The 15,761-nt window shown below is 47.8% G+C and overlaps 1 protein-coding gene and 1 pseudogene across 1 annotated transcript in view; both read left to right on the forward strand.

The window, feature by feature from the left end:
• The window catches only part of LOC147894710 (acyl-CoA thioesterase II), a 143,881-nt gene that overhangs the window by 76,567 nt on the left and 51,553 nt on the right, over positions 1-15,761 (forward strand). The window contains exons 10-12 of the mRNA XM_087384911.1: positions 3,777-3,836; positions 3,956-4,011; positions 4,684-4,788. Of these exons, the coding sequence (XP_087241037.1) occupies positions 3,777-3,836; positions 3,956-4,011; positions 4,684-4,788 (221 nt within the window). The remainder of the gene's footprint in view (positions 1-3,776; positions 3,837-3,955; positions 4,012-4,683; positions 4,789-15,761) is intronic.
• LOC147894711 (uncharacterized) lies at positions 13,179-13,832 on the forward strand (annotated as a pseudogene).

A 15,761-nucleotide genomic window follows, 5' to 3' on the forward strand; every position in this document is an offset into this window, starting at 1 on the left:
CAGGATATCAGGTTCTCGGACGATCGTTGAAGGGCTTGCACATTTTTGTAAGGCTTGGCTTGCAGGTGCATTCTTCACTTTTCTAGATTGGGGCATCCATTGCTTCCCTAGGTCATGAGATGGGTTCTCGAGCAACAAGTTGGATAACAACCAACACTTCTTTCTTTCCGGATCAGCGCCGCATAGGTAGCTAATTGTATGGTTGGTTTTCTCTTAAGCAGCATCAATAGAAGTTTCTTTTCTTTGAAAAAAAGAAAAAAGAGAAATGATTGAAAATCAAGATAGTTTTCTTATAAAGGAAACTTGTATGTAGCCTGATATATTTGACCACCACTAGACTGGACGTAGCGTATCCACATTGCGATATACAATACGTGGCTGATCCGAAAGAAAGCCATTGGAAGGCAGCCAAGAGGATTCTCAAGTATGTCAAGGGAACCTTGACTCATGGGATTGACAATAAAAGATGCAATGATAACAAATTAGGGTTTATAGAATCGATAGTGATTGGGCAGGGTGTTGAGATGACGGAAGGTCTGCTTTTGGATGTTGCTTCAACATTGGATTTGGCCTAATATCATGGAGCACTAAGAAGCAAGTACTATTTCTTTATCCTTCGCCGAAGCCAAATACAAAGCATCCACTAACACAACTTGCTAGCCTGTCTCGTTTATGAGGATCTTAAATGATATTGGACTTATTCAAAAAGATCCAACTCCATTATTGAGCGATAATCAAAGCCCTATTAAAGTGGCCAAGTATCTTGTATTTCATGCTGAAACAAAGCATATTGAGCTGTAACATTACTTTATATACGTGAGAAGATACTAAGCAATGGAATTGAGTTTATCTATTGTCTTCATAGCAAATCAGGTGGCTGATATTGTAGCCAAACGCCTTGCCAGGATTAAGCAAGAGATGTGATGTGTGTGAAGCCTAAACTAGTTTTCATAAAGGTGGGGTGCGGAAAATTGAGGACCTGTGGAGTTTTTTATTAAATTACCCTTGGGATAATACTAGGTTAGGATTAAGTAAAGGCCGAAAAGAGTGGTAGGTAGACCTTGGTCCTAGGTTAGGACATCCATGATCTTATGTCATGGATAGGGTTAGAGATTTTTAAAGAGTCACATAATGTGGCAAGCCCCCACATACATCTTTCATTGATGAAGGGGATGAGTGCCACATGGCAAGAACCAAGTGGTGTATTTCATGTGGCCTTGCCATGTATCACATAGGGATGCACTCACCATGTCTCTCTCTTTATAGCTTCCAATCAAATGCAGGCATTGCATCTATTGCACGTGGTTGATGCATGTTGATAGGGCACATTGTGTCAGTGTGCTATATAGGATGGGGATGAAGCCTTTGCTTCTGTGAAAAGCTACTAGGAAGCTTCTCCCTCTCACCTCCGGATTCAACTAAGTCCAAAGGTGAGTGCTGTGTGATCGAAGTGCGATCGAAAGGCAAAGCAAACATACTAAGCTCTAATCAAGGATATAATACATTGTGTACCAAATGTTCGATAAGCGACGTGATGCACATGATAAGGCAAGACGGCAAAGCAAGGTGATGCACCTGTATCAACAACATTAGAGGAAGAGAAAAAGATGGAACCCAAAGAAGAGTCAACCGATCGGACTAAGAAGAGACCGATGATGATGTACAAAGGATCTACGAAAACAAAAGATGAAAGATAAGATTGATATGATGTAATGGCACCTACGCCTTCTGACATGGAGGTGCAAACCATTGTAAGTGTGGTGGGTTGTACCCATTGCAAGTGTTAGATGATAGTAGGAAGGTCCTGTGTATGAGGTTCTAGAGTTCTAGGAGTTGGGTTCATTCCTACTACCAAGGTCACCCATGTTTGTAGTGTGTGGTTGCGAGCCATTTGTATTCGATTGCCATTTTGGCTAAGTAATAGGAGAATTTTGAATTCCATTCATGTGCCTATGTTATCATTGATCAATCCCAAAGGAAGATGTTTTTCGCACATGTTGTTTGTTCCCACGAGAAGGGAAATCTGGATGGTGGAGGGTGTCGAGGGTGCTGCCATGCAAGTCCCTATGGCTAGACCAAAAAGTCACCTTCTGGCTCATTGTTCCTTTGTTAGACAAACCCTGCTTGCCAGCAAGAAAAGGAGTGGAAAAGGGAAAAGAAAGGAGTATGGAAAGGGAGAAAAAGGAAAAAAGAGAAAAAAAGAAAAAAGGAAAAAAAGTGTCGCCGTCTTGCAGAGGCAGATTGCCTATTAGGAAAACCACAAAGGGCTTGAACGACGCCTTTGAGGACTCTACACAGGGGCCTTCACACAATTCGGATAAGGGCAAAGGGCTAGCCCTAGGGTTGATGAGATGGCACTAGGGGCATAAGGGGCTGGACCCACTTCCTTCTTGAATATTTAGGTCCCTTCTATGCTTATCTGCTGCTCTTTTATGCTTTTCTTGAGATCTTTGGATGGCTATCCATACTTGAGAAAAAGCTATCTCAAGGGCTCAAACGTACTGATCGGCTGCACAAATCTCATCCTTTGTCCTAAGAATAGGTGGCAAAATCACCTTTCCGTAGATCACTTAATAAGGGGCTTTTCTTGTGGAATTGTGAGTGATGGTGTTATATGCAAACTCCACTAAAGGAAGATACTTTTCCCACTCAGCTTGTTGCTCGGATACATTGCACTTTATAAGATTTAGCACTGTGGAATTTGCAATCTCACTTTGACCATCTGTCTGGGGGTGAAAAGAAGAAGAAAAATCTAACTTCGTTCCCAAGTTATCAAATAAAGCTCTCCAAAACAAGCTGGGTCTTGGTCACTTACTATTGACTTGGGCAGCCCATGGTGCATGGAATTCTGTGCCGTACATAACTTTGCCATGTGGTCCGCTTTGATGGTCTTCTTGACAGGAATGAAGCGAGCTTGCTTGCTAAACCTGTCAATAATAGTCCAAATCGCGTCATTTCCATTCTTTGATCTTGGTAGATCAGAGATGAAATCACATGGAACTGAAGCATTGGAAGTGGCATCAACAACCCTGGGGTCTTGTTCTCAGAGTGGTGCAGTGGAAGCGTGGTGGGCCCATAACCCACAGGGTCCAGAAATAAGGGCTGACCCCCTTGAAGGTCTTTATTGCAATAGAAACTTCTTTGTACAAGGCGGCCCATGTGGGAGCGGAGTCTCTCCGTACAACTGGGAGCCTAGATCCCCTTATTTGCAATAGAAACTTCTTTGCCTAGATCCCCTTCTTTGCAATAGAAATAAGTCCTGACCCCCCTGAAGGTCTTTATTGCAATAGAAACTTCTTTGTACAAGGTGGCCCATGTGTGAGCAGAGTCTCCGTACAACTGGGAGCCTAGATCCCCTTATTTTGTAGACTAGGCCAACCAACTAGAAAGCATGCACTTTCTAAAAGCTGAGCCTGCTTTTCTTGCCTATAATAGGTGCTTTTCTCTAAAAGGTTGAGCTTTCTCCAAATCTTGGGCTTTCCCCAAAAGCAGGTGCTTTTCTCCATAGAGTAGGGTGCCTTTAATTCTTTTAGCTCAAGTGGGCCCTTCATTAATTGGGGCACCACTTGTCTTGTCCTTTCCCCCTAAAAAGGTGGGGGAATTTAGTACTCTCCAAAGTCCTGCACATGGTGTCTGCTTTAGTAGAGGTGCGAGGAAGATGGAGGAAGATATTTACATAATTTCCTACTGCATTTTGGAGTTTTATAAAGAAATTTCAGATTCTGAGCGTTTACTTCACAAATTTCTGTTCTCATATATTCCCTTATATGTTGCAGAGGGCTGAGGCAGGTTTTGAGCATCAAGAACCTATGCCAAAAGCACCGGATCCAGAACAGGTCTCTCTGTGCAACTTTAAATGGATAAGAAACTAGTTAAAGTTTTATTTCAACAAAGGGCATTCTGATGACATTTTAGAGTAAGATCTTGATTGTACTAGATGTGCTTTTCTTGCCAGATAATCACATCTGAGGATCTGAAGGAAAGCTATGTGACAGATGCAAGGATACCAGTGTAAGTGTATATCAGATGTACTTATTGGGTAAAGCACATAATGTGAAGTATCACACTACGTGAAGATGAGAGTGTACAACTATCTCAAAGCAGCCACACAAAGAGGCTATTGATTAGGAGTCTTGGCCATTTCTAGTGAGCCAGAATGATGAAAAAAGTTATCTTGCCCCAGATTTAGAGACATTTTGTGATGCCATTAGTACTGTCACATAGAATTCTATGCTCTCTTTCCTTATCTATGTGTGCAATACCGTAGATTTGAAAAATGTCCTATTTTTGCATGTTTCGACTGAGCCATAGTATGCTGAAATTGAATATGTCATAAGAGACGTCCACAATGGCAAGCAGCCTATCACAGATATTTATTGAAACAAAGAAATAAAATAAGGATGTTGGAGTGTGGATATATGCATATCGATGTAACAGTTGGCAAGTTTAGGGACCATGTCTTATGCTGTTATCTCTTTGCAGTAAAGATTTTGTTTCACGCTTGTGAAATAATTTGCTTTTTAAGATCAGAATTTGTGAGTGGCACTTTAGTAGGACCCAATACAATAATGTTATTGCATTTTTTGGCTCTTGCTATATATATATAGATTAATTTCTAATATACGGCCTGATTATATGTTCTTGTTAAACTTTATTCTCTATTGGGTATTGGTATGCAAACAGGGAGTACAGAAATAGACTTCTGAAAAGGAAATTGGTTCCAGGACCTCTCGATTTGCGGCTTTGTGACCCTGTTGACAGGGTAAAACCTACAGCAATGGAGCCAATGTTTGTATACCATTACCTTCTGAGATTGTTATATCCTTTCATGTTTATTTCCATGTTATTTCATGTTACACATAAGAGCTCATGAGTATGTGTACGGGCTTCCATTTTGTCAAGTGACATCATCAAATCTGTTAAAAGAAGCATTATGCCGCCCAGGAATGGTGCTGATGACATAGGTGGGAATGTCATAGTGCTTGTCCCTACTGTATTCAATGAAGGCATTGGGTTTTAGTCTTGTAGATCATTATGATGCAGTCAAGGATTTTTCAGTTTGGTAGGCATTCCTTAGAAGCGATTAGAGTGGCTCTGATGCCACTTTAAGTTGTACAGTGTTACATCAACTTTCCCTTGATCTCTTATAAAATAAATGCCTGAAGAAAGTTTGTTAGTATCATTGAGGGACGCGCCCATAAAGGGACTCCTCAATTGCCTCATGAGTCATTTGAATGAAGTCCCTTAGGGGCAATGTCCTTAAGAGTACATTGTGTTTGTTTTCCATTATTCGTTTAGGATTTTAAGTAATACTTCAAACAACATGGAAATCTGCAAATGTTACATAATAAATCAGATATAAACATCCATGTGACTGCCACATCAGTAGTGAATTAGTTAAAACTCATAGCGACTCTACGCCATTATACATGTCAGTGATCACATAATGCTAACTCAAAATGACGAATTTTGCAATTGATCACAGACTCTTGAGAACTCCTGAAATGGAAAACTCCAAAGTCAATCAACAAGTCTCAGAGTCATATCCTAGTACCTACGAGAGCAGCTAGCTGATCTTCATCGTCATCATTGGAGGAGGAGTAGGAGCAGGAGCAGGAGTAGAGGCATCAGAAGCAGCTCAACAGAAGAAGAAGAAGAAGAAGAAAGGAAGAAGGGGCACCATAAGCAAGAGGAGGATGAAAGAAAAGATCACATTGGGTACTAATGATAAGAAAAGATCACATTGAGTACTAGTGACTTCAGAATTGAGGATTCACTCAAAATAGCAAGATTAGAAGCAAGAGCAGAAGAAGGAGAAACGAGGAGGAAAAGGAGGAGCAGCAGTCGAAGGAGGAGGAAAAGTTCAGAAGGAGGAGGAGGATGATGAGAGAGGCAAGAAAAGAAAAACAAGCATGAGGAGGAGGAGAACGAGGGAAGGAGATAGAGGAGGAGGAGGAGAAGGAAAGGCGAAGAAGGAGGAGGAGAAGGAGAAAAAGAGGAGCCAAACCCAATAAGTAAGGAGGTTATCCTCCTCATCATACTCATGCTTCCACTTCACATCCTCCATTGAAAATGTGTCTTTCCATCAAGGTCCTTGTGTATTAATTTTGATTGTGGTCATGCTCATCCTTATCCTATTCATCACGGATACCTTTTCTCCATACGTCATAAGAAGAGTATGTTGAAACTTGATGTCCACAATCAAGATTAAATTTAATTGGATCCAATCAACAATGTGAAATTTAAAGGTAAACTAGAAGCAACAAGCTACAACTAAAGATGCAAATTAGTTCAAGTACAAGTTTTCTATTGGTCCAAAAGTTTAGAATAATTACTAGCATTTGTTAGCACTTAGCCATGTGCCTTGTAGGTCAGGTAAACTCATAGAGTCGACTTTATTGGTCAACCATATGGTTGACCGAGGGGCCATATAGGCCACCCCTTTGTACTTTCTCATTGTCCATTTTGCAAGTACTAACGTTTACTTTAGCTTGTTGTTTGCTCCCTTACACTCGACTCCCATTCCATTGCTTCCCGCACCCAATAGTCGTATCCCAATAGTCGTATCAGAGCAGGTTCTCTTGCTCCTAACTGTCTACCCCTGTGCTTTCAGCTCAGCTCACCCTCTTGCCAAGGAATCGAACATGATGGGTGAAGACGGGAGCCGACCTGATGCACGATGAAGTTTGTGTGGGAGTGGCTTCTATTTGTATGCTTCAAGCATTAGTCTGGGGTAAGAGTGTTTCAGCAAAATACATATTCGTCGACTTGCTCCAACAGCTTCGGGCTCTCGTACCAACTACTGTGCCAGTGACGCCACATCTCGCCGTACAGACAACCGTACTGGTCCTTATAGTCGCCTCAATGCCCGCACCTTGCATTTTGTCGGACTTCCGTGCCCTTGCGTCTTGCTGTACAGCCGTATGGACCATCCGCACTCCATCTACCTGCCTGGAACCTGTTCTCTGTTAGGGACATCTGCTCCTGCGCCACCCGGTCTTTGTTCCAGGTGTTTTTGAGATTTGGGGCTTTTGATTTTTGCTTCAGATTTGCATTGGAGCTGTGTTTGGCAGACATTCGAGCACGAGAGAATTTGACATTTGCTATTTCTAGTAGTTAGATCGGTAGTTTTTGGCATTTTGGTAGACATTGCATTGGCATTTGCAAGACATTGCGGTCACATTGCCGGACATTTTGTCACAATTGTGAAATTTCAGCAAAATTTTGGGCTTTTACATATCTGCCCTCCTTTTGGCATATTTGCCCTCTTAGAATTTGTGGCTATTGTCAGATTTTCTGGAATTTGCATTGATACTTGCTTGGCACGGTCAAATTTGGGTTCTATTTGCATTTGGGCCACCATTTGGACAGATTTGCAGCTTTGTTCTTGGCTGGTCATTTGCAGGACAACGCTTTACACGGGGGCCTTTGATTGGACTATTTTTCCCAGGTCATTTATTGGGACAGATTGTGCATTTTGCTTAGTGCATGGGCAGCCACTGTTGGCATCCACGTTTGCAGAGATTGCTGTCAATTTTTACCTGACATTTGCAGCTAGCAATCAGATACTTTGAGAAGCCAGCTCTTTGCATTGATAGCCTTAAGGCTTAATAGCTAGCAGTCAGATAGTTCGAGAAGCCAGCTCTTTGCATTGATAGCCTTAAGGCTTTGACATTTGCTGGGCACTCTTCTTCTTTGGATGTTTTTATTTGCAATGGCTCACCATCAATCTCTTGGAATGCTTGCCCATGAAGACAAGCTTGATGGTACCAACTATCCCATGTGGTCATACTTGGTGCGCTACCTGTTGTTGGTATCCCACAATTTTTGGGGTATTGTCAATGGATCAGAGACTAGAACTATCTCTTCATCACAGGCACCTGCTGCCATCGTGCAGCCACTTCTGCCAGTACTGGTTCATCTACCCTACTCCCGCATTGCCTGCCGCAGACCTTCCAAGACCCAAATAGATTTGTTGGGATCAGAGAGCTGCATAGGCACATGCAATGAGTTCCAAGATAGCCAAGGATGCATGGGATACTTTGGCCAATCTTTATTAGATTCGCAACAACGAGGCCCGGGCTGCCTATTTACGTAGGCAACTGGATATTGTTAAGATGAAGGAAGGGGATAGCATGGATGCCCATCTCACCAAAATTAAGGATTTGAGAGAGCAGCTCATCAATGTTGTTGAGAATGTGCCAGATTTGTAGGTAGTGTCTACGACCCCCTTGATGGGATCCTTGACTTTTACCAGTGATTCGCTACGACACTGAGGCTAGTGGCCATGGGTAACCCCAACCACTATAGCTTTAGTCAGCTTGTTTCCCTTCTCTTGCAAGAGGAGCAGAGCCACACCAATCAAGCTGCATCCATTCATGCAGATCAGGCCCTTTGCTACAGACCATAGAGGCAAGGGCAAAGGGGGCAAGAATTTGAGCAATCCCAAGACTTCTGGACCTTCATCAAATTTTGCCCCGTCAGATCGGAAGAGGAAAAACAGCAAGTGCTGTAATTATTGCGGGAAGCCAGTTCATGACATCTCTGAATGTCGCAAGCGCATAGCTTCAGAGAAAAAAAAAAGCAAACAGGTTTTTCTGTCACAAAATGCCTCTACTGCCCCTGAGCATGCTCATGAGCAGCAAACATTGCTCATGATGAGTGGGCATTTGTTGTGACATTTCATTACCATCCAGAGAAGCATGCTACAGTTTTGTCTGTCTCAGATTCTGGGTTAGATTGGTACTTTGACAGTGGTGGTTCACACATTACTTCCTGCAGATCTCTCTTTCAGTCTTTGGGGGCTGCTCCAAATGATGGTACAATGATATGTGCCAACAATGCATCGTATCCCGTGAAAGGGATTGGCCAGGTTGAGGTCACCTTGGTATCAGGGGATACAATTACACTTCTTGAGGTGTTAAGTGTGCCAGCTATAAAAAAGAACCTTATTTCTATCTCAGCCATCTCCTCGAATGGCTTTTGAGTTCTTTTTGACGGTTATTGTTGTGCCGTGTATGACAACCGGTACGATGACTATATTATACTTATTGGGTCACTTTCCAGTGGGCTGTATCACCTTGATGTTTATGAAAAACAGCCAGCTATTGAGGCAGCCCTGGTATCAGAATCTGTAATTTCAGATTCTCACTTGTGGCATGAGAGATTGGGGCATCTCAATTACAAGAGTCTGATGAAAATGCACTCAAAGGATATGGTGGTTGCACTCCCACCCATGCATGTACCTGCTAAACATGTTTGTGAGGGTTGCTTATTGGAAAAAATGCACAGGTTCTCATTTCCAAAGGATGGGGCTGTTGGCGCAACTCTTGTACATATTGATGTATGCGGGCCGATGCTGGCAGCATCACTTGGGGCTACTTATAGTTTTTCACATTCGTGGATGACTTCACCAGGTTCATGCGGATTTATTGCATGAGAGACAAATCAGATGTCTTCTCATGTTTTAGACATTTTCTTGCCATGGCTGAAAATGAAAGCGGGAATAAACTCTTGATTCTCCGCACTGACAGGGGGGGTGGGTACATATCCCGTGAGTTTCTGAATTTTTAGCAGCCCAAGGTATCATTGAACATTCATTAGTGCGCAGTGCCATATACTCCACAGAAGAATGGGCTTGCAGAGAGGAAAAATCGTATAGAGATGGAGATGGGCAGATGGATGTTGAAGGGCAAGTCTTTGCCGAACAAATTTTGGTTGGATGCCATCATGTGTTCCAATTATGTACTCAATAGAGTACACTTGCTGGGCTTGTGAATGTATCGGCTCAATTGGGAGATGGCATTTTGAAGATTAGGGCGAGTATGACATAAATAAATGAGGCAGCCCACAGCCTGCTGAAAAGGACAGCATCAAATGCGGCACTCCCATCTTCAAAGGGGAAACAGAAGCCAGGCTCCAATGGTGTAGAAAATGGCTTGCAATCCTCAAACTGAAAGCAGTGTAAGATCTCTCCAATGTACTTGGACTAACTCATCATTATACACTCCTCAACATATGCAAACTGGATGCCCAAGTAATAGTGCAATGAGCCCATGCTTGTCATTGCAAATGATTTCTGCAAATCAGCCTTGAAATCTGCAATTTTTCCCATAGCTGGTCCAGTGACAAGCATGTCATCCACATAAAGAATTAGAATTAAAAATTCTGCAGCACTCTTTTAGACATAAAAAGTTGCTTCTGTATGGCTATTCTGAAAGCCACGGGCTGTCAAATATGCATGTATCTTGGCAAACCATGCCCGAGGTAGAAAGTACCTGCAGAAAGTATCAAGCGAGCTCCTGCGAATGCTCCCACCCCTCCCCGCTCCCGTCTACCTCCCTCGCGCTGCGCGGCCCCCTCCCCCCTTCCCCTCCTCCCTCTCTGCTGCTTCTCCGCCCGCAGCCGCTGCGCCTCTCCTCCTCCGCCCGCCATCCGCCCCCGCCCCCCCCCCCCCCTCTCCTTCCTTCTCCGCCCCTCCACCCTTCCTCGCCTCCCCCCCCTCGCATTGCCCCCGCCCCTTTCCTCCCCCCTTTCCCACCCTTGCGCCACGCCGCCACCCCCCCCCCCCCCTTCCCCTCCCTCCTCTCCTCCTTGCTTCCCCGCCCCCCCTCGCGTCGCGCTGCCACACCCTCGCCCTCCTCCCTCCCCTTCCCCGTCTTGTGCCCCGCTGCCACCCCCCCCTTCCTCCTCCTTTCCTCCCCTCCCTCGCCATTCTCTCCCCACTCTACCACCTCTCCTCCCCCCGCCTCCTCGTACATCTCCATCCCTCCCTCTTTCCTCCCCCGCCTCCGCCCCATTCCTCCCTCCCTCGCCTCTGCGACTTCCTTTCCCCCGCCGCCTTTTGGAGCTTTCGCAGTTTGTCGGTGCGGTATGGCGGCCGTAAGTCCGGAACCGGTGGCCCAGATGGACCCCCCCCCTCATTCAGCCTACCGCATAACACTGACAGAGCATTAGGTCTCCTTGGTGAAGTAGGCCGCCACTGACTTTTCTCAGATGTCCGTTTATGGGAGTGTCATTGGCTACGCCCCTTCACGAGCAGACATCAGGGACTGGTTGCAGTCCACCCTTTACCTTGAGGACAGCCACATTGAGGAGGTCGCACTCATGGGACGTGGTATCTTCTGGCTCAAGCTCTCCTCAGCACAGGCTGCGAGCGATATGGTCAGACGGTCCCCTACCTCTGTGGGTGGGAAGATCATCCTTATGGTCCCATGGTATAGGGGTTTCAGTGTAGCGGATTTCGATGCCCGCTTCCTCCCCGCCATCCAGTTACCCTCATCTTCCCAGGCCTCGCAATAGAGCTTCGCCTGATCATCAAGGACTTGGGGGCGCACTTTGGCTGGCCCATGCAGGACACCTTCGTTGATGCGGCGGCAGTCCAAGGGGTGCCACGTGTCAAAGTGGCAGTCCTAGATCTGCAGAGTATCCCCTCGGAGTTCGAGATTGAGACGGACACAGGTGTGGTGACGTAGCGCATTATGGTCACTGGTCGCCCAGGTCAGTGTCTGAGATGCCACGGCTTCGGGCACCAAGCGCGCTCTTGCCCTCACTTCACAAGGACAGAACCTCAGATGGCCCCTATCAAGGCAACTCAAGATCCCTCCTGCCAGGCATCGACACCCCCTCCCGAAGGGGAAGGCTGGACTGAGGTCAAAAGGAAACGAAAAGGAAACAAAACAATAACAAAAAAGCCCCCCTCTCTCCAGTAAGAGACCCCTGTGGTCACCAGTCAGCAGCAGCCCCGGTAAGGGGAAGGAGAAAGGGAAGGAGAAGGTCAGCCGGCCTCCCCCTCATCCTTCACCCCGCCCCCCCCCTCCTCCCCCCTCCTCGGTTTCTCTATCCCCCCCCCCCTCCGAGACCCCCCTCGGCACCTTTGGTTTCAGCCCCCCCCTCTCCCTCGAGCATGTTCCCGCGCATCCGCCTACGCCGCCTGTGGCCCTGAAGCCAGCACAGACCTCCTCCGCGCCTATCCCCCCTGGTCGAGAGGTCCTTCCCCGCAGACAGCCAGCACCACTCCAGCTCCTTCGACAGCCAGCATCCCTCTTTCTGGTTCTGACTCCTCATCTTTGTCCCCCCACCCAAGGGCAGCTCCTAGAGCTCTACCGTTGGAGTTTTACCGAGCAGGACCTTGGGATTACTTGGATGCAGCTGGTATTGGCTCCTTCCCTGCATGCCTAGACATCAGCATCTTCTTCCTCCGAAAGGGGGCGGAGGGTAAGGTGTCCGATCTGCCCCTCATGATGGTCCTAGCTAGTCCTTCACTATCACCAGTGACGGGAATGAGCAATGGACGAATGAAAATGTTTGGAGACGATTCGTGATCAGTCCCAAGAGCAGGTGCAGGACTGGATTGGTAGCAGAGCAACGGAGCTTCTTCAGCAGCAGTGGAAGGAGGGTGATGTTCGTCTGAGATGGCGCCACAGCGCCAAACGCTTCCGCCTTTTGGTCATCATTCGACCGCCTCTGGAGTGGATCTACGCGGAAGGGCTCCGCCCTTAGAGGATCTCAGAGGTAGCGGGCTTCTACAGTATTTCCCTGGCGGAGGCTTGGAGTTGGTTAGAGAGAGCTTACCACCATGGGACGAAGGGCCTTTCCCCTCTGCTAAAGGTTTTAGAGGATGGGTCCGATGATCTGGCCTCTCCTTCGAAACCTTCACAAAAGCGCCTTCGTCTGCACACTGGACATCCTCCGACCACCTCGACATCGACCGCAAGCAGACAACTGTTTGTGGCCCATCTCTCCTCTTCATGAGTATACGCATTATCTCTTGGAACGTCAACGGGTTCCACTCATGAGGAACCCGTGCCCCCAGGAAGATGGTGCTCAGACAGGAGCTCTAGCCAGCTTTGGTGGGAAGGGTAGATGTGCTCCTATTACAGGAACACAAGCTTTCGGCTTCTCAGACCAGTAAATGTGGGAAGGTCCTCACAGGACGCTCCCACACCTACTGGGAATCTTCGATTGGCGAACAGGGGAGGAGCGGGGGTGTCTGTACCTCCATCGACGCTTCTCTAGTTCAGCATGTGTGTGGTTTGGGCACCTTGATCCCAGGACGAGCGCTTTGGGTGGGCTTGAATATTGAGGGATCCCGCATTGGCATCCTCAATATCTATGCCCCGACCGACCTTAGATGGAGAGCCGCTTTTTGGAGCTCTTTGACAGACTTGTTGCCAGAGATGGATTCTTGGATTGTAGGAGGGGATTTCAATAACCTTGAGACTTTAGAGGATCAGCAGGGACGGGGCCCAGAGTTCCTTGGTATAGCTCAGGCGGAGCAGGCGGAATGGGACTCCTTCGTGTTCGCTGTGGGAGGATGGGACAGTTGGAGGGAGCCTTCCTTCTGCAGATAGACAGGGAGCCTGGACTTCTCTTGGGGTTACAGGAGGGAGGGAGGCAGACTTTTGGAGCAGTTGGACCGTTTCTATGTCAGTGATTGGGCGATAGGCAGAGGTGGAGAGTCAGGGGTGGTTCCAGGGACAACCCTCTTTGACCATGCCCCAGTCATCCTAGTCCTGGACTCAGCCTCTCATTCCTTACCTCCCCGCTCGTGCCGGATCGCATACTCCATCTACTCCAGAGCAGCGGTTTGCAGCAAGATAGTAGACCTGTGGGAGCAGGATTGGGACCCCATAGGGGATATGGCAGCTCAGCTCAGGTTCTTGCCGAGTCTAGTCTCATATGTCAGTAGGAGGCGACTCTGGTCAGGCAGCAGTGGTGGGCGAAGAAGAGTGGTCTCAGACGAGACCTTGCCTCGATATAGCGGATGTAGCAGTCTTCTCCAGGCTCTGAGGAGCTCAGACGACAGGAGGTTAGAGCCCGAGTCATGTTAGAGGAGATCACCCAGCGATGCTCAGAGTTCTCATTTCATGCTTCCAAGTCCTTTTGGGCTAGGAAAGGCGAGAGGATGTGCAGAGAGTTCTTCAGGACTAATGGCCAGAGGTCAACAGGGGAACAACTCCGATCTCTTAGAGCGCAGGATGGTAGTGTCAGGACAGATCCGGACGAGGTCAGGGACTTGGCGACAGATTTCTACAGATCCCTGTTCCAGCAGGAGCCCCCAGACCCTCGTGCCCGCCAATGTAGCAGGGAGGTATACGCAGTCACTCGTGCAGCCTAGCATGAGTGAAACCCTTCTCACCCCATTCACCGTGGCAGAGATGCAGGATGATGTGAGCGATATTGATGGGCAGAAATGCCCAAGTGAGGATGGGCTCTCTAGAGCTTTCTTCACCACCTTCTGGGAGCAGATCCACCAACCCTTGCTCGCAGCCTTCCAGCATATCTTCTCCAACGGACAGATGCCAGAGAGCCTTGCGACAGGCTTCAGGAGATCAGACAGTGGCGCCCTATCACCCTCCTCCCGACTGCCTATAAAATCCTCGCCAAGATGATCAGTAGCCGCATCCGACCCTTGCTACATGACTCGATCCATGACACCCAGACCGGTTTTGTCCAAGATCGCAGCATTTTGGACAACATCTTCACATTGTTAGAGGCGACGGAGTGGGCCCAGCATAGTGGCCAGCACCTTGCCATACTCCTTGACTTTGAGAAGGCGTACGACAGGGTAGATTGGTCCTTCTTGCAGGGCACACTTTCTCGGTTTGGTTTCCCGGACGAGTGGATCAGAGGTATTGCTAGCCTCTACAGATCGGCCTCCTGCCGGGTTATCATCAGTGGCAGGATGGGGGAGAGATTCACCCTCGAGCGCTCGGTACGTCAGGGCTGCCTGCTTGCGCCCTACCTCTTCCTATTTTTTGCGGAGGCCATGACTCACTTCCTACGAGCCCGTACCACTGGTCTTTGAGGGATGCGCCTCCCTATTCGGGATGATGCAAAACTTCTGGATTCCGAGTATGCAGACGACACGGCCCTGTATGTGCAGGATGATATCGAGTCACTGGAGCGAGTGAGACTGTCTTTAGAGGTTTTTTGCCTAGCTGTTGGGACGAAAATCAACTGGCATAAGTCAGTTGGTTTTCTTACGGATCCGGGAGCCAGTTCACAGTGGGTATTTTCCTGGGGTTTCGCTGGATCTCTAGAGGACAGACGACACGTTACGTGGGATTCCAGGTAGGGTTGGATATCACGCCGGCTCAGCAGTTCCTACCGGTCCTAGTTTCCATACGACGGAAGCTAGCCTTCTGGAGCACGGCTCAGCTATCTCTGGCAGGCAGGGCCCTTATGGTCAATCAGGTCCTTCTAGCCACCGCTTGGTACGTGGCTTCTTGCTGGTGTTTCTCGAGATCGTGCGTAGCCCAGCTGAGGAGACTGGTGCGGAACTTTCTGTGGTCTGGCTCAGATGGTTCTGGCACCACCAAAGCTCGAGTCGCCTGGCAGACGGTCATTCTCCCCCAGACAGAGGGCGGTCTTGGCATCATAGATCCAGAACTGCAGAGTCAGGCATTACTTGGCAAGTTAGTCATCCGCGGTCTGACCCCAGGAGGGCAGACGTGGAAGCTCTTGCTTCAGCATGGTCTCAGCGCGTGTATCCCCCAGAGAGGGGGTGATTGGCAGCCGTCTATCCAGTGGATTTTCACAGCTGCCGAGAGGAGGTAGACAGACAGCCCCTGATCTGGAGCAGCTAGGTGACATATGATACAGGTCGCCAGCTTGGAGAGAGATCCCATATCCCATGGGCGCTCTGGGCGCGTGGGCCTGCGCGCTCGCTCCAGGTTTGGAGGGACGTGTATAGCCAGTTGGGCCCAGGTGAGCTGGCAGCAGTAGTAGGTACGGCACGTGGGATCCAGGCTCGGCGA

Source organism: Dipteris shenzhenensis, chromosome 14, assembly GCF_047967505.1.
Source record: "Dipteris shenzhenensis isolate YYH24624 ecotype China chromosome 14, Dip_SZ_1.0, whole genome shotgun sequence".
NCBI classification, from domain to species: Eukaryota; Viridiplantae; Streptophyta; class Polypodiopsida; order Gleicheniales; family Dipteridaceae; genus Dipteris; species Dipteris shenzhenensis.